Here is a 22345-nt window from a genome sequence, read left to right as displayed (position 1 = left end):
GAAGAAATGAAAGACTGTGAAAGAGTTAACAACCTGCTCATAGTCAAGGAACGAAGAAATGGCAGAGCCAGAGGTCAATCCAGGACATCTGACCCCAGGTCCAGTGCCTTTTCCCTGTGATATCTAATTTTTTTTTCCTTTTTACAAATATAAAATATGCTGCTGACATCTTTTTTTTCTTTTTTTGTATTTTTCTGAAGTTGGAAACAGAGAGGCAGTCAGACAGACTCCCGGCATGCCCACCAGGGGGCGATGCTCTGCCCATCTGGGGCATTGCTCTGTTGCAACCAGAGCCATTCTAGCGCCTGAGGCAGAGGCCTAGAGCCATCCCCAATGCCCGGGCCAACTTTGCTCCAATGGAGCCTTGGCTGCGAGAGGGGAAGAGAGAGACAGAGAGGAAGGAGAGGGGGAGGGGTGGAGAAGCAGATGGGCGCTTTTCCTGTGTGCCCTGGCCAGGAATCAAACCCGGGACTCCTGCATGCCAGGCCGATGCTCTACCACTGAGCCAACCGGCCAGGGCCTGTTGTTATCTTCTTAAAAGATATCAGAAGAAAGTCCAAAAGAAGGCTTAGAGATTTAAGAGACTTAAGAACTCTAACCACCAATGATCCCGACATTACCTGGGTGAAGAAAGGAGTGACTTGCCCTCTGATTTCTGGGCTTCTAGAAGTTGTTGGAGCTGGTTCTGTAGTGTGACACGTTCCATTGTCTGTCTGGGTAAAACAAACCAAGACAATAAGCTCTCTGGTATATAACTCCTACTAGAAATTAGTAGGTGTAAGTTTTTTCATGATAACTTATAATAAGTTGCAACAAATCTAAAAGTCTCACACATGTTCATCTCTTCATCCTTACAGTTCAGGAAACTTCCTAGGTATACATTCAAAAGGACCCAAAATGGATGTAAATTTAGACTGTAAGTAACATAAATTCTCATCAGTAGACTGAGTAAATAATTTATTAAAGGGGACTATTTAAAATAATATACTTGAATATTTTTTATTTAAACTTGAGAAAAAGTTCCATATACATATACATACACACACGCACACAGAGAATACTTTGTAAAGTATATCTTATATTCTTTAAATAAAAAAGGAAGTTATAAAATACTGTGTGCAGTATAATCTTATTTTTAAGAAAAATCTTTCTCTCTCTCCAAGTAAGGTGACTCTCTGAGGTACTATGGGTTAGGACTCCAACATGCTGTTTTCTTGAGAGAGTGGGTCATAATTCAAACCATAATACCTAGGCTTGAGATCAGGATTTCTAACAGAGCTGAAGGTTAAGGTCGACATTCTAAATAGTTACTATGTTTACTAACTAGAAGAGGTAAAGGTATTCTTTTTTAATTTTTTTTTTATTTTTTTTATTTTCCCAAAGTAGAAGCAGGGAGGAAGTCAGACAGACTCCCACATGCGCCCGACCGGAATCCACCTGGCAAGCCCACTAGGGGGCGATGCTCTGCCCATCTGGGCCATTGCTCTGTTGCAACCGGAGCCATTCTAGCGCCTGAGGCAGAGGCTATGGGGCCGTCCTCAGTGCCCGGGGTCAACTTTGCTCCAATGGAGCCTTGGTTGCAGGAGGGGAAGAGAGAGATAGAGAGGAAGGAGAAGAGGAAGGGGGGAGAAACAGATGGGAACTTCTCCTGTGTGCCCTGACCAGAATTGAACCTGGGACTTCCACACACTGGCCGACACTCTACTGCTGAGCCAACCGGCCAGGGCTGGTAAAGGTATTCTGATAGGTAAAAGCACTCAGGAGTGTCTCACACTCAGAATTTTGGACCAGAAAAGCTAGTGTTTTCCATCCTTCCTCCTGCCCTGGAGCCCAAAGGGGACAATGTGCTGTGGCTATACAAAGGGGGTTTCTCTGTTCATTCCTAGTTTGCCAACCTCACTGAGGCACATGGTAAGTAAAGGGCTAGTGTCTACATGCAACCTCTTATATTTTATCTCATCATTGGCCTAACTACAACTGTCCACAGCACCCAGCTTTGGACCGATGGAAGAACTGCTGTCTACTAGTGTACACATGCTTTTTATCCTAGGATCATCAACAGAGAGAGCAGCCAAGACCTTGACCTTGAAAAGTTCACCAATTAAACAGCTCTAACAGCTCATAAAAGCTTCTCAGATTCTATGGTGCAGAGACTGAGGGGAATGTTTTGAATCCTTTCTTTGAATGTGACCCTCTAGGAAAAACATTCTATTTGATCATTTACAATTTCTTCCTGATGGACATGTCTATACATTACTTGGAGGAGTGGACGATAGTACATTTTTGAAAGGCTCTTAGGCAACATGTATGTATGTATGCCCTTTGATCTAGCAATTCCCTTTCTAGGGACTTATTTTTTAGAATTACCTACACGTGCACAAAAAGACAAGTGCACATATGTTCACTGTGGGAAGATAACTTACTGAGTTTTGAATTTGTGTGTGCACTTTTCCTTCAGTTACAGCTAGCTCTCCAGGCTCACTGCCTCAGAGTAGTGTTTTGTAATTGGGTGAAGAATGCTTGAAGGGAACTGTAATATTTTTAAATATTAGTTTGTATTTTCTCTATTAAAAGCCTGATCACATTAAAGACAATATTCTATGTACTGGCAGCAGGAGTGATGCAGAGGCTTGTACCTCTAAGGCAAACAGTAGAAGCAGAGAGCTCAAGGTGTCCCAGGTTTGGAGAAGGGTCTGAGGCCGTGCACCTGGTTGTGTGCATTACATTTGTAATCAGTGGAGGCCTTCTACCCAGCATAGGCCTTTTTTCAAAAGGAAAAAAAATATATATATATATATATATATATATATATACACACACACACACATATATATACGTTTTATAATTTAAAAGTAAGACTTCCTTTACATTTTTTCCTTTAAAAATTAATTTTTAAAGTTATCCCTCCTGTTCTGTCCATATTACTTTCAGATACTGATTCTAGTTTTAGTGATTCTCTCACCAATATGGCAACTCCCGTTTGACCACTGTGTTTTCAAGGGCTGATGTTGGTCTCAGGTGGGCATCAGCTCCTAATCCTTCAATCCAACAGAGATCTACCTCTCTCCCGGTCCCCCTTACATCAAGTGTATCGTGACAACCTCCCAGAAATGCTTCCTGCACATCCATGCAATGTGTGTCTGTCTAATAATCTCATAGAGAGAAGAACTGACTCTAGCTAGACAGAGTGTTTTAAGTAACATCATGCTGACTGCATAAGAGTTTATGTTCTGAGGATTCATAAATCATCTGATTAATTTTTATGTTAATTTACTGGTGGTATGTTACCATGTTAACTGTAATTTCCGAACTATATATTTTTCTTTTTGAGAAAGCTGAGAAAATGGCCCATCTCTAGACTTTCCTTTCTCGTGTGCTTTATGATCTCCTAGAATATGAAAGACAGAAGTTCGGGAATGATGCCCTTGTGTGCTCTCCATGCTTGTGACGTCCTCTGTCCCTGACATGGGGACACACAGGGAGAGGCTCTCGCTCTTTCCCAACGTGGCTTAAATTCCTTGCTTAAAAAGCTTGCTTTGCATTTTTCTTGTTTAAATATCATTTTGTGGCCTGACCTGAGGTGGCACAGTGGATAATGCATCGACCTGGAACACGGAGGTCACCAGTTCGAATCCCCGGGCTTGCCTGATCCAGGCACATAAGGGAGTTGATGCTTCCTGCTCCTCCCCATTCTCTCTCTCTCTCTCCCCCTCCCTTCTCTAAAATGAATAAATAGAAAAACACTTTAAAAATGTAAATATCATTTTGCTTCTGCAGAGATGGCATCTTCCACATTAAAGCTGGTTGTGAGGATTTGGGAAGAAGGAAGAAAAGAAGATAAGAAGACCAAGGGGGTCTCCATACAACCCGTACCGGGGAGCTCACCAAAGCACCTGGCTGAACCCTGAGCACAACGGGGATGGGCCAGACTGTTCTCAGGGGATGAGCAGGTACTTACTCCTTCAGCTGCTTGGTTAGCTTCACCACCTGCGAGGCCAGTGACATGCAGGTCTCCACCACCACCAGGTACCGGGAGCACAGGGTGTGCCCATGGCGCTCGGCACTCTGGGAGGGCTTGTCCCCTGCATGGTTCTGCATGGTGACATTTGCTCCATATTCAACCAGGGTCTGTCAGAAAGTGCAGAGACATGTGGTCGTATTGGAACCTCCTTTTAAACATTATTTTTTAATGACTGTAACGGAAGGATGAAAATGGAACTTTTCCTGTTATTCCAAAACCAGTTACCAGAGCTCCTAACAGCACAGGGTGGGGGACAAAGGGGTACCATCATATACAAAAGAGAGCCTCTGGCAAGCTTTCAGCAGTCGATATCAAACGCCTCCTTTCAGAGCCTAGAAGGATGCAGAAGACCAGTACTGCCTCCATCAACCCTACCCCAGTCACAGAAGGAGACTGAGAAGGGCAGGGGTTGCTGCATCCTTACAGTCCTGTCCTTCATGAAGAGTGCAGAGCAGTGTCTGTGACAAGATGCCGTGTTCCTTCCAACGGGTGGGCTCACAAAGCTGGGGTGCTGGTAAGGAGAGAGTGGAGTTCTGTTTACCTGTCCTATGTACTTGGGCAGCACACTTGACCTGCTGCTGAGCCAAGTTGATCAAGAATAGGAAGCCCTGGAGTGAAATGACATGGCAGAGGCTGTGCCATGCCCGCACTCCACCCTGTGCCATGGCAAGGACGTGCCCGTAGATTGAACAGATGTTGTAGAAGGGAGCTTGGTGCGAGCTTGCGTTGCCCCATTAAAATTGGAAGAGGTTGCCAGTGGATGCACAGGTGGAGGGAATTGCATGAAGAAGAAGGGTGGACCATTGGATTCACTGGGTAGACTCCAAAGAGCCCTCCGAAGACCCTATTCTCAATGCCCAGCTGAAGGCTGCCCACAGAGGGCGTCTGAGGCAAACCACAGTGACGCCTTTCGGGGAGAGTGCCATGACCTTTCCCAGTTAAGCCGAGAGTGGACTTTTTCTCTCTATACCTCCTCTTGGTCCCCAACACTGGAGCCCAGAAGAGAGAGGGGCAGAGGAGCTAATGTGGAGTGTAGAAAACCAAGCATGCCTCACATCCCATGCCAAGTTCCTTGGACCCCAAGTCTAGTCTGGCTTGGGATGAGAATGCTTTGAATCAGAAATGAGACTGAGACTTTAAACTGGTTTGAAGTAAATGTTACAAGTTAAAAATCAGCAAAAATTATGGAATCTGGCCAATGTAACATTAGTGGAGGAGAGAGAGATTTGATGGAGCATGGCTGAGATCATTAATTAAAAATCAAAATATCAAAATTCTTTAGCATTATACTGTGATGACATCAGCTTCCACAAAAAGCTGTTACAGTGATACTAATCCACCGCCACAATCTGACACATTCCTTGACACTATCAACATGCGATTAGAGACCTCTGAATTTATTTTTGTAATAGGTAATTTTTTTTTTTCCCCACAAGCTGTGCTTGCAACTTTCAAATTCCTAGACTACTCAGACTCAGAGGTCATTAAGGAGCTTCATTTCCCTTTCGGTTTATGATCACTCAGCATGAAAGGTCAATCTGCCAGAGAGCCATCGCCACCCACCTCACAAGAGTCACGGAGACCACCTCGGCCCAGAGCTCGCCGAGAGACTCAGTGTAAACACACCCCGCGATCGCTCCCTGGACTCCGGACTCTTGTAATTTTCTTTCCAATGTTTTTCAAACTCAGTCCCCTCCTCACCTCATGAGAAACCTTGCTCACCCTCACTTCTCCTCTCAGTCCCTTTGTATTTTATTTTAATCTCACACCCAGTGGACAGAGCTGCTTCCAAGATTATCCAAGTTTCCACATCCGTGGTATCGAATGCCAAAAATACCATTTGTGTTCAGCGGAGTGATGAATGTTCTGAAGGGACAGACCGCCTTTCCTCACATAGTAAAAAGAAAAATAACTGAAATCTCAAACAGAATTGGAGATATCAGCTGGTTTTCTTTGGCTTTCCGTCATTTATTAGCTGATAAAAAAACACGTTTATTTCAGGACTATTCAATATTAAGGGCGTTTTGTTGAATGGAAAAAAAACAAAGCTTTCCATTTTTATTCAATTATTTTCCTTCCACAAAAAATAATGCCACTCCTTTCATCTTTCTGCAGATCCTGGTAATAATTTCAATGTCTCTCTTTTCTATACTCTCCAATTTCTCAGCACTCCTTTGACAACTTGGTGCCTTAAATTAAAAGCTTTATCCTCTGCCAACAATAGTGGGGGAACTTTTGAACACTTGGAATATTTTCTATCAATTTAGCTCTCCAAAGAGCAGTTGTCTGTGGGTAGATACTCTCGAGAGCTCTCTGTTTTTTAAAAAAATTATTATCTCTTGTCTTTTACTTTTATAGTCTTTCTATATCTCCTCCTGTTGTTTCCTGAGTCCTCTACTTTCCTAAGCCCAGTTTTTCCTCTCAGATACAGTCTACCTTGCGCAGGACCTCAAACAGTACCTGTGAAATAAAGGAGCATGTTAAGTTTGCAATAAAGGAAACAGCACGCAAGAAGGCAGAAATGATTGTTGCTTCTTGGAGGTGTTAGAGACACATAACGTATTTGAATTGTACAAACTTGGCAGAGGAAGACTATTTTCTCTAATCATGGCTGTCGGCCATGTGTTGTCTATGGCTCTGCCGGAGATGGAGGAATAAGTGTTGGGTCACTTTCAATGACAAGAATGCTGTGATTGATCTGATTCTGGTCACTATGATTACTGTTTATAAATCAGATTCCAGGCCAAATCTAAACCTTGTTTTCCAATTCAAAGCCTTTCTTCTCACATTGTCACTCTGCTTCTACCTGCTCTTCCCCCTCCTCTTCAGCTATCCTCTCTCTCTGCTTGTCACTCAGGGCCTTAACATTGTTTTCTGGGTGAAACGGTCTATCTGGTTCCTTTGCCTGTGCCCCAAACTTTTGAAGCCCCTCACTGGGCTCTCCTGCCATGTGCTGTTATGACGGCCACACCGGGTCTGGCTCAGTGTCACACCTCTGTATTAGGCTGAGGGATGAGATGGCCGATTCCTCTTGTAGGAACCCCAACCTCTCTCCTAGTGCCCCACATGTGGTCTGGGCCAGGGGTGGAGCCTCCCTCCCCTCTCCTGTGGCTCTGCTCCCCAACCATTTCACATCACTGCACACATAGTTTATAGTAACACTTGCAAAGCACACAGATTATAGTAATACTTGTAAAGCATGTTCGGCTAAGAAGATGCAGCCACCGGAGGCTGCTTGGTGGAGGGGCTGGTCAATCAAGGCCATGGCTAGTATGCCCAACAGCTATCTGAGTCCTTCCTGTAATCAATTCTGGGCCTTTCTGAATGCATTTGAGAAGCTCAGTCCTTTCACAGAGAAGGGGGGGGGGGCTACAGTCACTCTCTTTAGTCTACTATTCCTTATTCCGAAGAATTCTTCTAATCCATTTTTTTAAAAAAATCTGTCCAGTTTTTCATATACCTGAGAAGACATATGCTAATGGTAGGTAGCAAGGACACTCTGCCATTTGAGAGACTGAGAGATGCCAGGCTGGTAATGATTTTCTGCTGTCTTGAAAACACAGGGGCACTTAATGTCTATTGTCCTCAGCATTAGGGTTCTAAAGTAATGCTGAGAGAGAAGGAATAGCCCCTTTCAACATCCTGTGACACTCACGGGGCATCTTGTAGGGCTATTTTGCCTGGATCCGTGTGGCCTGCTGGAAATACAAATACATCAGTTTAATTTTTTATTATCTACTTAATAATCTACTATAATAGAAAAGGTTGATTTGATCCATCTTTCTGTTTCTCCTTGATCGTTTTATGGATTGGTAAATTCATTTCACTCTCCAAAGCAGCAGGGCCTGTGTACCTGTATGCACCCAAGGTAGCCATGCTGCGAGGCTACGTGAACAGCACTGTTGCCATCCTGGTCCACTTCGTCCAATGAGATGCCCTGTTCTTGCATAAACTGGAGAAGCCACAGGAGAATCTTCTCCTATAAACATACAGAGGATTGGAATTAATGGAATATCATGTAGAGAAATCTAACATACAGAGGAAAACAAAACTGCATGCAGTATGCAGAATGAACTCAAAATCCATGACTGGAGACAATGAAAGAGAAATGTTCAGAGAACTTTCAGAGCAGGAAGTTATCTCAGAACTGCTCTTGTTTTACTTATCCTATTGATGGGAAAGTTGGTTTGCAGAAAGTTTTGTGGACCTCCTCAAAGTGACACAGCTGGACAGATCTGAAGAGGAAACTGGTGTCCAGGTCCTTTGATTCCAAGGCAATGTTTTTGTTACTGTTACACTGTCTGTAGGGTTCATGAATACTACTATAAAACCCAGGACTATGGAGATAACTAGCTTCTACTTTTTTTTTTTCCTTCATTTTTTCGAGGCTGGAAATGGGGAGGCAGTCAGACAGACTCCCGCATGCGCCCGACCGGGATCCACCCGGCATGCCCACCAGGGGGCGATGCTCTGCCCCTCTGGGGCGTCGCTTTGTCGCATCCAGAGCCACCCTAGCGCCTGAGGCAGAGGCCACAGAGCCATTCTCGGCGCCCGGGCCATCTTTGCTCCAATGGAGCCTCGGCTGTGAGAGGGGAAGAGAGAGACAGAGAGGAAGGAGAGGGGGAGAGGTGGAGAAGCAGATGGGGGCTTCTCCTGTGTGCCCTGGCCGGGAATCAAACCCGGGACTCCTGCACGCCAGGCCGACGCTCTACCACTGAGCCAACCTGCCAGGGCCTAGCTTCTACTTTTAGGTTTAGAATGCTTCAACCATGACTTCCGAATCCCAAACCTCCTGCAATCAACCGGCTTACAAAAAGGAGCGATGCCTTGATTTGTCAAGTCTAAGATAACCTCACCAAAATGAAATGGAGATTCATTTTGATTTTTCTGACCAAGCACAGGTCATGCTCTAAAGGGAAAGCTTTCTCTTCTCCCATGTTAAAGGGAGAGCATCTAAAACTCTCAACACAACCTTCCAAAAGGAAAGACACAGAGCAGTCAGTGCATTCCCGTGATCCGCCACATTTTACCCACTGAGTCCTTGTGGTATTTTCATGTTGTGTTTGGCCTAGGAAGAAGGCTGGGGGATGGGACTGCACCGTTTTCAAATAGAAAAATTAAATATAATGTTAAAAAAATATGAGAGTGGTAAAAACAACAGCATGAAGTTTAGTGGGTGGAATTTGACATTTGAAAAGATGATCATGTGTTTGAAATAGCCTTGAACCTTTCCTTAGCCTTTTAAAGGCTTTTTTTTTTTTTTTTTTTTTTTTTCTGTTATTTGCTCGGACTGGTCATGAACTTTTATACTTTTCTGGATTAAATTTGCCTTCACCTTCTGAACATGCCAACTAATCTGCTAAAGGAATGTTGGATAAAAACAGCCAAGTCCTTTAATGTTTCACCCGTCATGTGGGGAACAGGGCACTGTTTATGAAGGCATCTGGGACATCAGGGACAGGCTGAACATTTGCACCACACTTTTTCCACATGAGCAAGCAGGGAGTAAGACCCCTGAAGAGTAAGAAGAGAAAAATGTAATCAATGCCTACAACCTACCAAGAATGCACCCAGGGGAAGCAGAGTCAGAGTGAGCGTGAGCTGCGAAAGCAGACAGACCCTGCAGAAAGTGAAACCCTCCCTATGCCGACAGGACGAGGTGGAACAGAGCCTGGAGGCCAGGCTGGGAGTGAGAATCTGGGCGGAGAGGCTTAATTCTCTTCCTCAGAGGCAAACTTGGGAAATGCTGGAGCTGACATTTGAAGCAGAGCAGGTGACGTTTCACATGCATAAGGTAGAACAGTTTGCTTTATTTGTCCTAATACGGGAGGAAACAAATTAGATTATTTCTATGTGGAGACAGATGATGGCACCATGTGATCAATCTTAACTCCTTAAAAGATCCTAAGAAGTCGATGACCAAGACATAGAAATGTCAAGAGGGCAGGCGGCTGGACCTCTACAGATGAAAGGGGCAGCCCTGCCGTCTGCAGTGGGTCGTTCTCAAGCTCACAGGGATTCGGTTTTCTCCATAATAGTAAGTCATGAAATCCTAATATTGCAGAGTGAGAGAGATTTTAGGGTCATCCAACTCAAACACCCTTATTTTAGAAATCAGAAAACTGAAAAAGATCACTGTACATTTTCTGATATTCTAGTAGCTTTTTTTTTTTTTTTTTTTTTAGTAAGTAAAGGTCAGAGGAATTCCAGATATTTAGAAATGTTTTATAGGTACCTTCTGGTCAGGCATATTTTCATATTTTGCAGACTCAATTAAATATTATAGTGGCTATGTCTATTCCACATGCACAGAAAAGGCCCTTTCCTCACAGTGTTTTGACTGTTGGTAATGCGGTTGTAGGAAATGGAATACTGCATTTCATATGACTAGGAATTTCCCCCTTATAGACATCTGGGAAGGAATCTAGACACCTGGACTTTGTTGGGGCTTGATACTCTGGGAGAACAAGACAAGGTCTGTGTGCTGCAAGAGCCGCCTTGCTTCCTGATGGCTCTCCAGGCCAGCTTCAGTCTATAGTGTTACACTGACCTGCATTCTTTTCTTATGATGGCATGGATAACTCTTTCTTCCTTGCAATTAAAGATCTTACCCAATTAAATATGCAAGACTCACATAATGGAAGAACCATGACTTTTCTGTTCATAAAAGACAGGTCTTGGGCCAGCACCTCAAATTTGGTTTTGTGTTTTTCACTGGATAACTTACTTTAATAAAAAGACATGGCCCTGGCCTGATAGCTCAGTTGGTTAGAGCACCATCTCAATGCACAGAGGTTGCCGATTTGATTCCTGGTCAGGGCACATACAGAAACAGACTGATGTTTCTGTCTCTCTCTCTCTCTCTCTCTCTCTCCTTTTCTCTTTTCCTAAAATCAATAAATAATTAAAAAAAATAATATGCCACTGGCTTGTCCACTAAGATATTATATGGAAACAAAAATCTCTTCAATGACTACCAAAACAGTTTAGACACAACAGTTCTTCTAACACCCAACATCTAGGATTTCTGAGATGGACAGGAAGATGGCTAGAATCCCCAGGTATTTAACATCCATTTTCAGAGAAAAGTTGCTTTCTGCTCCAATTTCACTGAAAATATTCACTGTCCTACAATTTAAACTTAACAAATATGTAATATGGAGAACAGAATATAGCCATTTTCTTCAACTAAGAAAGCCCTTATAAATGCATGTGTGTATTATATGTACATACACGCAACGGTGTCCACCTCTCCCCTCTTAGACCTTTAGCGCTCCAGCACACCTACCTACCTCCAATCCCCAAACACTGAGGGAGAAGAGTTAAGGAAGAATCCAACTTCAGATCTTCATTTTCCCCAAAGCATTGCTTTCAGAGAGCATCTGGTGCGGTCACATGGATGGAGAGGCTCTTCTGCAGTATTTCTCTTTTACAGAAGGCCTCTCCAATTTATATTTCATCCATCCACCTATCTTATCTATATCCATTCAACTCTCATTATTGACTGAAAACTTCCTTCATGGACTAGTTTTGTCTTCTGGAAATGTTCTACTCTCTTAGTAACCTGTTCTAATGTTGTGTTCTGTGTGTTCCTAAAGGCAATGTAATTGTAATTTATGAGACTTGCTGAACAAAGTCTAATAAAAACATAATTGAAATGTATGCTACAGCTTTATTACTGGCATGAATAAAGTCTCTGCAGTTTTTGATGTACTGTAAGTTCCGAAGAAGGTAGCTTTTGTCTTGTGATCAAGGATCATCAAATATAAGATGCCATCAATGATAAGATTCATTCTGGTTTTGAGATGTTAAAGTATAAAATAAATGGCCAGCAATAATTTCATAATGTCATTTATTGTGAAATAATTGTAGGATCCAGAGATGGTAAAATGTGTGTGGGGGGCAGGGTACAACCGAGAATTAATTACATAGGTGAAGGAGTAAATAATTCTTTGATAGATTTCTTGTATATTTTATGAGAAATTATGGTGACATAAACTAAATAATAGCTATAGAAATAAAATAATAAATTGGAAGATATCCAATAATTATAATAGCCAACATTGATCTAGTGTCTACTACATGTCCACAATGGGCAGTATTTCATATGGCTTTTCCCCAGAGCAACCCTGTAAAAAAGATTCCCTTATCTCCATTTTAAAGGAGACCTTCCCTTTTTCAAAACTAAATGACTACAGGCCACTGAGCGAGGCAGTGGTGAGGCTAAGCTATAAATGCAGACAGCTTGACTCAGGAGCCAATGTTCATCATGATGCTGTTTTTCTGTCCTCTGAGTATGAATACCCACAACTGCCCAATAGCCCAGGAACCCTAATTCCATCAAGGAATGCTCCCTTTGCACCCTCTGTGTCACAGAAACCATGGTTAGCTGCCTGTCAGTCCGAGATCCTTGGGGCTCTGCGTTATCGGGTACGCTTTCCCAAGATCAGTCCTTGGAGAGCCGACAGACGTGCATGCTAATCAGAGACTTTTCTGTTTTGCTTTCATCTGCAATGGCAGCGCTCTCAGTGCTGTTTACTTATCTCCACCCCATGGCAGTGAAACAATAAAGTCAAAGGAATACTCCCCATTTTAAAGTAAATGGTGGAGAAACAATAACACAGCCTGCGGAAGCATTCCCCCTGCCAGCATGCCTTGCCCTGTTCATGACCATCCTGGGAGCTGTTCAGCCCTTTCTTTTTTTCAACAAGTAATCTCCCTCCAAAAAAAAAATCTGTATTAGAGCAAATATTTAAAAAGGAGACTGAATAGAACTGTGTGGGCAAAGGTATTCCTTGTAAATGCTCATTGCTATGATGACGCTTGTGTGTAACGGAATCTTTTGATGGAAGGTGTGAACAATTCAGAAACAAAATGATCACAGGTTTGAAGTGGAAAGTAACCGAGCCCGCCGAACCAGTGACCAACGAGGCTGACGCCCTGAGCATCTGAGGGTGAGAGCTGTGCTTGGCAGCCTGGACGAGACCATTTGAACCTTCCTTCACATTTGAATGAAACAGCCGGTAGTTACACAGGCGGAAGCCTTGACTTGAGACAATTCTGTCTCAATTGTTTCACTAGCAACACCTCTCTCAAGGGACAGTGGACCGAGCCTCCCCCAGGCTTTCACCTTCACGCTGCCTGTGCTGGCTCTGCGAGGTACAGCCAGGCAATGAAATAATTGCACCCTCTGAGACTTCATGTGTCAGGATGAGGAAAATCAATTCCTATCATCCAAAGATCTATCACCCCAGGACATCACTAAAAACTGCTGGCTACCCTGTAGCACTGGAGTCTTTAAAGGTAATTTTTACAAGAAAAAAAGACACAAATTGGAAATCAAATGGAGCCCATTCTTTAAGAATCTATATGAGGGGCAGAGGGCAACTAAAATAAACCAAGAGAGGAATTTTCCCCTGTACTATCCTTTTCAGAGGTATTTACTGAAGAAACAAAACCAGAACACACTCAAGCGCCGGCTTGATGTAGAAAAACTTGCATGTGCTGAATCCATTAGAAAACTGTTCAATAACAGTCTTCCTTGAGAAAATATTAGCCTTGTAACGGTTCCAAGTTCAGCATCTCCACAGGTTATCTGTTACATAAGTGGCTGTGGCGGATATAGGATGGCTGAACAGAATTCCCAATTCTAATGGGTACTTGGGTAGAAACGCTCTCCTAAGGGCGCTGCTAGACTGCCCTGCTCAAAGCTGTACTTTAGGTCATTAAAAATGCTTATCAGCTTGAAATAACAACCTGAAGATTGATACTAGCATGTAGCAAATGTCTGACACTGCTACTCGCATAGGTCACCAATTTCCATCTTTTCCTCGAGTTCAGCCAAGTAAGCCACACTATCACCCAACCAGTCCCAGAAAGGGCACTTTTCTTTAGTTCTGTCCCAATAGCTTCCAAATTATGAGAAACCTGCTGTGAGAGTTGAATAGGGAAACTGGCATATATAAGTAACATTTCCCAAGACAAAGAATGCCGGATGCCCAATTATTTACTTAGAGTCTCAGAACAGCCATGCAATCCTTCCCTCCTTTTCTCTGGCAAACACTACCAAAAGTGCAGACAGCCTTTCCACTAATATCAGAATTCCTTGTTAGACTCCATACAATCAAATCAAATCAGGGACATGAAACAATTATTCTGACAATTGGAGAATAAACTAAATTCTGTTTTATACTGAAAACAGTTTATAAAGATTAGCAGTGATTAAATTCTTTAGGTCTTTTGAGAATTGTATTGTGCCTTCTGCTAGTATAAGTAGAAAAAAAAAAGGCAACCTTAGCAAAATTTTCTTAATTATTATGATTGTTTGTAGAATACTGGAGATGCGTAAGACAGTAGTTTTTACAAATTTTAAATGTTCTTTGTGCTCCTTTTTTTCATTTCATAAATTTAGTACAGGTATTAACTTCTTCAATGAGCTATGTAAGTCACCCCATAAATCACAATGTATTAGTAGATAAAATGGTGAAAAAGACTTCTTCTGTAGCTCTATCAATGCCACTGGGAGCAAGTTATACAAATTATGTAAACAGATGGGGAATGGGGACAAAAAGAAATCTAGCCCCGCAGTCAGAGGACTTGAGATTCAGTCTTTGCTCTTACTAACCAGTAGACCGTGTGTAAGCCACTTCACTGTCTTTCTTCACTCTCATCTACAGAATGAGTATAAATACAACATGATCTAACAGCACTGTTTTAAGGAATAAGTAGATAATGCACACAAATTCCAATGGCATGGTGCCTGGGACAGAGAGGATACAGTACATAGTAATACATATTTTAATTGAAATTACCATGGCATAAAATAAACCATCACCTAACATGACTCCCAGTTCAAGCCAATTTTTTGAACTTGAGATTGTCATGCATAAAAAGCATAATTTCTTGTTGACAATACCACAGCTTACTGTCACTAGGGATGTTTATGAAGCCAGAGGGGATATGGAGAGATGCATGAGAAGCAATTTTCTTTGCTACAAACAAATATGATTGAATCTATTTTAATACAGTGCTGACTTTATTTTTTAAAGACTGAGATAGGCATTTTGTGGTTTCAAGTTTTTTTTTTAAGATAATTTATAGTCATTTCCTCCAAGGGAGTTAGTGATCTGTGCATTATCAATTACTCATACTGGGATTTCCTACTGTAGAGACTGGTTGTAACTAAGACTCATCTATTCAATAGTTAGTGTGCTTGCTCATCTTCAATAGGGAACTTCCTTGATTAATGTCTTACAACATATTTTCTTCTTAATTTTGGGTTCAAAAATATGCTTTTTCTTATTACCTGTGCCTTTTTCTCTATCTCCAAAGTTCAAATTTGGTACCAAATTACTAGAACAGTTTTGTATCATGCATTTTATATATAATAGACAGTTACCTGTAAAAGTTTTTCATACGGATGTAGCTTCATTATTTATCTAATATCCTATTATAGAATATTTAGGTTGTTTTAGAACATTTTTCATTAAAAAATGCTACAATGAATATAATTGCTTATAAATCTGATAATTAAAAATTCCTCATACCTGGCCAAAGCAACCTGCATAATGAATGAGGCTTGGATAATCCTTAGAACAACTCAGTTCTGCAATGGCTTCCGTTTCACTCACCATCCAGCGTACGCACTCTAACTGACCATTCTAGGTTTGAGAAAAAAAGAGAAAGAGAAAGAGATTCATGGTAATTCAGGTTTGAAAATAGCTCATAGATGGGAATTTTACTAAGGAAGAAATCACATGAATTTTGCCTTTTATAAATCCGGCTTAATTTATTTACAAATAAATATAGGTATATCACCTATTATATCTGTAATATGTGGTTCTCGCTCTAAATCAACTGTAGAATTTACTTAAGCATATTTTTATAATTTTAATCAGTTATTTAAAAAATCACTATATTGAGGTAATAATCTGCACACTATAAAATAAACCCTTTTAAGTATACAGTTTGATAAATTTTGACAAGTAAGTTCTCACTTGTAACTACAACTCCAATCAAGATATAGAATATTTCAATCACCTCATCAAAAAATATTTCTGCTAGCCTTTTGCCCCCATCTCCCAGGCAACCACTGATATGATTTTTATCACCATACAATAGAGTATATATATACTCTTTTGGACCTGGCTTCTTTCATTCCACATAAGGCCTCTAAGCCTTATTAATATAAGCTACGGCTTATATTAATAGTTTATTCCTTTTTACCACTGAGAAATATTCCATTGCATAAATATAGCACAATTTGTTTATTGACTTTTAGAATAGACTGTTTTTGCTTAAAAAGTTAAAATGTTAGGATTTCAAAATAGAAAATAATCCTATTATACTGGCTCTAATGCTACCTACCCTGAACTGAAGCCTTCTGTGACTCCATGCCCACAAGGGCTCCTTTCTCCTGTGCTGACAGCCCACATTATACAATCCAGAAAGGCAGTTGTGACATACATAACCTAGTGATTAAGACCTGGACTTTGGAATGGACTTAAATCCTTAATCCACCACTTAGTTACAAGGCCTTGATCGAGTTACTTCACCTTTCTGACACTCAATTTTCTCCTCTGTGAAACAGCAGCATGAATAGTAACTACCTCATAAACTTACTGTGAAGATCAAATGTGAAAAACTACATTAATTTTCTAAACACACAATACTTGTTACCTTTTAATATTAGAGTGTTCTCTTAGACACTCACAATCACCCTATAAGACAAAGAGATATTCAAAGGCCTTCCCGGTGTGCACAGCGTGGGACCTTACTACAGGAGAAAAGAGCTACTGTGGGCATGGAGTCAGGGAAGTCTATTCTAAAAACAAGACAGAGGAGGTAATCTGCTCATTCTTAATTTACTCCAATGGTTCAAGTAGTCGACTCACAACTAGACACGCAGAGTCTATTTCCTCCATCTGGAATATCTAGCATCACAGGTGTTTGCTGAATAGTTTCCTGGTGCCTCATTCAGATCTACTTCCCCCCTTCTCTGCCCTCCTTGCTGGCAGGGGAGGCTGATCTGTATGGGCTGGCTCCCTTGTCCCTGGGCTTCTGGCTAGGTTTCAGTGATGGAGAATGGTAGCAAGAGACTAAGAGAATGAGTTTGAGGTTTTCTCTGTTCCTGGCTCCCCTTTACCCTTCTCTGAGGTTGCCACTGGCTGATGGAGTCCTTCTACCAGTCAAAGCTCAAAAGTTAGCCAGTGCTCCATCCAGCCCTCTCTATTGCAGGTCCTTCCCTAGTTCCTTCAGGCTCTGGGGTGGTAACGCCCAGATCCTGCACTTTCCTGTGTGGGCTCCCTACACCCTACCACCCTCCTCTTGTGTGTGAGTCCTTCATGATAAACTTTCCTTGAACTATACAATTTGAACATGCCAAATGTTTCCTACTAGGATTGAAAAAAAACAACACTGATACAATGTGCTTCATTTCCTCTGGATAAACCATATTAATCATCTACTAGGCAGACAGTTTATATAAACTGGTATCTACAATACAAGAACACAGAAATATGAAGTAATATTTCTGATTTTAATAAGTAGGGTCTTTTTTTCTTGTTCTAACTAGAGGTTTATTAATTTTTAAAAATCTTTGATTTTGTTGATTTTTCTCCATTGTTTTTCTATTCTCTATTTCATTTATTTCTACTTGAAATTTTTTGTTCCCTTTCTTCTGCTTGCTTTGAATTTAGTTTGCTTTTCTTTTTCAATTGAGATCTTTATTTTTCTTCTGTTTTTAACATAGACATTTACAGCTATAAATTTCCCATTAAGTACTGCTTTAGCTGCATCCTTAAATGTTTGGTTATGTTGCATTTCCATTCAATTTTTTTTAAAATTTCTCTTATAATTTCTTCAATAAAATTATTTAGATTAATTTCATATACTTATGAATACCCCAAATTTCTTTCTGTTATTGATTCCTAATTGCATTCCATTAGGTTGAAGAACATACTTTGTATGATTTCAATCATTTTAAGTTTATTGAGACCTGTTTTATGGCCTACCATATGTTCTATTCGGAAAAATGTTCCATGTGCACTTGAGAATTCTGCTGTTTGGAGGTAGAATGCTTTGTTTTATGTCTATTAGGTCTAGTTATTCAGGAAGACAACATTTAAATAAGTAAAATGCTGCTTCTTAGAAAGGAAAAAAGAAATATATCACCACTATGAGTTTGAAAGCAATATTACTTGCCATAAACAGAAATACCAAGAAAACAAAATATGTTATTAAATTCCAGTGGGAGGTTTTTGCTTGCTGAAGTCTCCAAGCCTGGGTTCACTCATTGTGTACTAAAAAGGAATGTCAGCAGATTGTATTTTAAGTTATTTTTTTCACCAGACCAACATTTTCTCTTTGAGCTTAATCAGAAAGATTGACTGAAGAGAAGGAATTAAGGTTATTTCATTCCCAGTCTGTTTAGCTCCTAAAATAATTTCTTGTTCTAGCCCCATTTTAGGAAACATAGTGGTTTTACCTTATAGAAATCTTTCTTTTTAAAGGGCACTCAATATATGTCCTAAACTCCTACAGTATCCAGTTTTGGGTCCCCCAGAAAACACTCAATAAATTCTGGCAAGTATTTATTATGTTCTATTTAAGAAGTTCAAGAGTGGGAGAGAGATGTTCTTAAATCTTGGGATAACTTCAAAACTACTTTTTTCTCAGATAATCTTTTTATTTGATACCCTATCTCTGGCTCTATTTCCTGTCAGCCAAGTCACATTATCTGAGCAACTTCTGTCCACTTGTACCTAGTTTGTTTGTCTTTAATGACAACAGGGCTCTCAGAACTGTGCTTAATGAGGTGAAACACCACCAGCCAGTTACTGGCATTCAAAACAAGGTCCTAAAACAGAAAATGATGACTTCTTAGTACTCTTTCTGCATTAATGTCCATCCCACTATACTGAATAGATGGAAGTAGGACATGTCTCAGGACAGATTTTTAGACGGGGTAGCATTTGTGAAATATTTGTATGTATTGTTTTTATAAAATCTAGGTTAAATAAAGGCATAGATGAACACTTGCACTTCTCAAATCACTGTCCAGAAGTAAAGCAGCAGAAGCCTGGAACTCTAAATCTATAAAAGCTTTTGAGTCTTATTATTTGGCTGTGTTCTTCATTAAAACAAACAAAAAGTGCTAAGCTTTGCATGCTGATTGTTTGATGGCAATACTATGTTGACTGAAAGAGTTCAAGAATGAGTAACGCTTAATCTGGATATTATAGAAGGAATTTATACCCATGGATGGCTTAATAACCACAGTTTCTTAAGTACCTTCCTACTCAAAAAATTCTTAATCTGTCAAAACAGGACTAGGGCATATAAATTAAGAAAGAAAATTTTTTTCATCCAACTATGTTATTAGAATAATCTACCATTAATCAGGGAAATTATACATATAAATATTTTATAAACACTAAAACATTTAGAGGTTTTTTTTTTGTTTTTTGTTTTTCTTTTTCTGAAGCTGGAAACGGGGAGAGACAGTCAGACAGACTCCCGCATGCACCCGACCGGGATCCACCCGGCACGCCCACCAGGGGCGACGCTCTGCCCACTAGGGGGCGATGCTCTGCCCCTCCAGGGTGTCGCTCTGCCGCGACCAGAGCCACTCTAGCGCCTGGGGCAGAGGCCAAGGAGCCATCCCCAGCGCCCGGGCCATCTTTGCTCCAATGGAGCCTTGGCTGCGGGAGGGGAAGAGAGAGACAGAGAGGAAGAAGGGGTGGGGGTGGAGAAGCAAATGGGCGCTTCTCCTATGTGCCCTGGCAGGGAATCGAACCCGGGTCCCCTGCACGCCAGGCCGACGCTCTACCACTGAGCCAACTGGCCAGGGCAACATTTAGAGTTTTAATGTCAATGTTTATTGGCATTGCAAGAGTATTCTACTTGTCACTGGCATGTGTCCATTGATGACCAAACCCAGCCTCCATCTTCCCACAGGACTCTGACATAGGACAAGATTGTGAATTTGCATTAGTACTTGAATTACTGATAACTTACTCATCTTATCCACCAGGTTATCAGCTCCTTAGGAAAAGGGATGATGTCTCATTCAAATTTTATTATCATCACCTAACATAGTATGCGGTGGACTTGGTACATATTGTTGAACTCAGCTATCCTGAACCTCTACTTCACATTTGATTTATTTTTCTTCATGATGACTACCTGTGGTCTTAACCTGAAAACATCATTCACAATTAAAGAAAATGATATCCACTAGGCTCACAGATCTGTCATTTTGTATCAGAGTTATTTTTTACACTATCTTTGAAATAATACCCTATTATTGAGTAATATGAAATAAACAACTTTTAATGTCTAAAACTTTACTGAATAGTAAATCGAGATATAAAAATTTAGATTTGCATAAAAGATATATTAAGGATAAGATAGGAATTACTTGCTTTTCAAATGTTATATGTTCTTTAATGAATTCATAAATAGATTTCTGTAACTACCAAATTCCCCTAATAAATTTCAGTATAAATCCATTAATGAAAGTTACAATTATTCAGCTTTTAGAAGACATTATTATGCAAAGTACTTATGCAGAATCACAAGCTGTATATTTTTCCAAACTTCATTTCTAGCTTAACAAATATGACTGAATTCCACATATATTTGCCAAAGACCTTAAAAAAAATTTTAGTTTAATAGCTTAACCTTCTAGTGATGTGTTATATATTTTACAGAGACACTCACTGCCATGCTATAAAAAACTATGTTTTCTTGCATCACAGTTTCTAGGTTTTAAGTCCATTGCAGTCGGCATTAATTGGTGTAGTTTTTGACAGAGCGTATACTATGCTCTGCAGGAGCTAAACTCAAACTCAACCCTGGTACTCTAAACAACTCTTGATCCTTAAGACATTTCAACTTCAGATGTGACCCATAAAAAGCCCACTTCACTATCTAAAAGACGCCTGCTGAGGGCTGTCATCCCTGAAAATACACCTTGCCCTCATTTGTCTTGCTCATTATATTCATGTTAGGAAAGAATGAAAGACTGCGACAGATCCACGTGTGGTTGAGAGTGTAAATTGCTGTCTCCATGAATAACACAGTTCCTAGCACCACAACTGATCATTTCCCTTTCTCTTTATTAACTGGTTTGAGGCATAACCTCATTGCACAATAAATTGGAATGCTGTCTCAAAATCTCAAAACAGGGACTGAAATGATTAATCTCTTAAATATATAACATGTTCATTTGCTGTTAGATCATTTGCTTGGTATATCACTCTTCTTTCTCTCTCTCCATCCTAATACTTTAGCTCAGTAGGAATCCTAAAAAATAGAAATCGAGGCCCTGACTGGGTGGTTCAGTGGATAAAGTGTTGACCTGGAGTGCCAGAGGTCATAGGTTCAATCTCTGTTCAGGGCATGTATGAGAAGCAATCAATGAGTATACAACTAGATGGAACATCTAAGTGAAACAATTTGATGCTTCCTTCTCTCTTTCCCTCTTTCAAATCAATGGAAAAGTTATTTTTTAAAAATAGAAATTTAACTTTTAGCTGTGGAGGGCCCAGCCCCCAACCACTCACCTTGATGGCCAGGCCTGCAGGAGTCAACCTCGCAGCATTTCGCTCATTGAGACAATCTTCTCCCATCAAAGACGTGAGGTGCTGCAGACATTCTGCATGGCCCTGTGACGCAGCAATGTGTAAGAGATTGTTTCCACTCTCGTCATGAATTTTGTCTAGATTGTCAGCAGCTAGGTGTGGCTGTACAAATAGTAAGATTAGAAAAACTTAGATCAATAAATCAGAATGAGATACTTTGAGAGTTTTACTCTGGGCACTACAAAGAAGGTATGAGCTTCGGGGGGGGGGGCAGCCATTGGGATCTAATAAGTCAGAACCCTTGCTATTAATTCTAAGGATTTTCTATTACTTTGTTGTTGTTGTTATACTATGCTTTAGAACATAAAAGTTCAAGAGACTTATTTTCATGTGAAACATGGTGACAGGATAGGTTGGAAGGCTTTGGAAGGTTCCAAACTGCCTTATAAACAACTATGATGACATTTATAGTAACTGGCAGGTTCCTAGTCTCTCTCCTCCACTCACTGCTAAGTCCTGAGGGCCAGTTGTGTTATGTTACCTGTTGTAGGTTTGTTGAAAGAATGAACTACTTGACTTGGGGGTGGGGGTGTGAACACACTAAATACACTGTACAGGAGATGTGTTATAGAATTGTACACCTGAAACCTGTGTAACTTGGTTAACCAGTAACACCTCAATAAATTCAATTAAATGTGTTTTTTTAAAAAAGAAAGAACAAACTACTTGTTTTAACCAT

The 22345-nt window shown here is 40.6% G+C and overlaps 1 protein-coding gene across 5 annotated transcripts in view; it reads right to left on the bottom strand.

Moving 5' to 3' along the window:
* SNCAIP (synuclein alpha interacting protein) overlaps positions 1-22345 on the bottom strand; it is a 166038-nt gene that overhangs the window by 11575 nt on the left and 132118 nt on the right. For all 5 annotated transcript variants that reach the window (XM_066274184.1, XM_066274182.1, XM_066274186.1 and 2 more), the window contains 5 exons: positions 21589-21768; positions 15568-15681; positions 7875-8000; positions 3959-4128; positions 621-713 (listed from right to left, as the gene is read on the bottom strand). In XM_066274184.1, the coding sequence (XP_066130281.1) occupies positions 621-713; positions 3959-4128; positions 7875-8000; positions 15568-15681; positions 21589-21768 (683 nt within the window). The remainder of the gene's footprint in view (positions 1-620; positions 714-3958; positions 4129-7874; positions 8001-15567; positions 15682-21588; positions 21769-22345) is intronic.

This window comes from Saccopteryx bilineata, chromosome 4, assembly GCF_036850765.1.
Source record: "Saccopteryx bilineata isolate mSacBil1 chromosome 4, mSacBil1_pri_phased_curated, whole genome shotgun sequence".
Taxonomy (NCBI): domain Eukaryota; kingdom Metazoa; phylum Chordata; class Mammalia; order Chiroptera; family Emballonuridae; genus Saccopteryx; species Saccopteryx bilineata.
The sequence above is the reverse complement of the archived record's forward strand: the minus strand, read 5'-3'. Positions and strand labels throughout refer to the sequence as shown.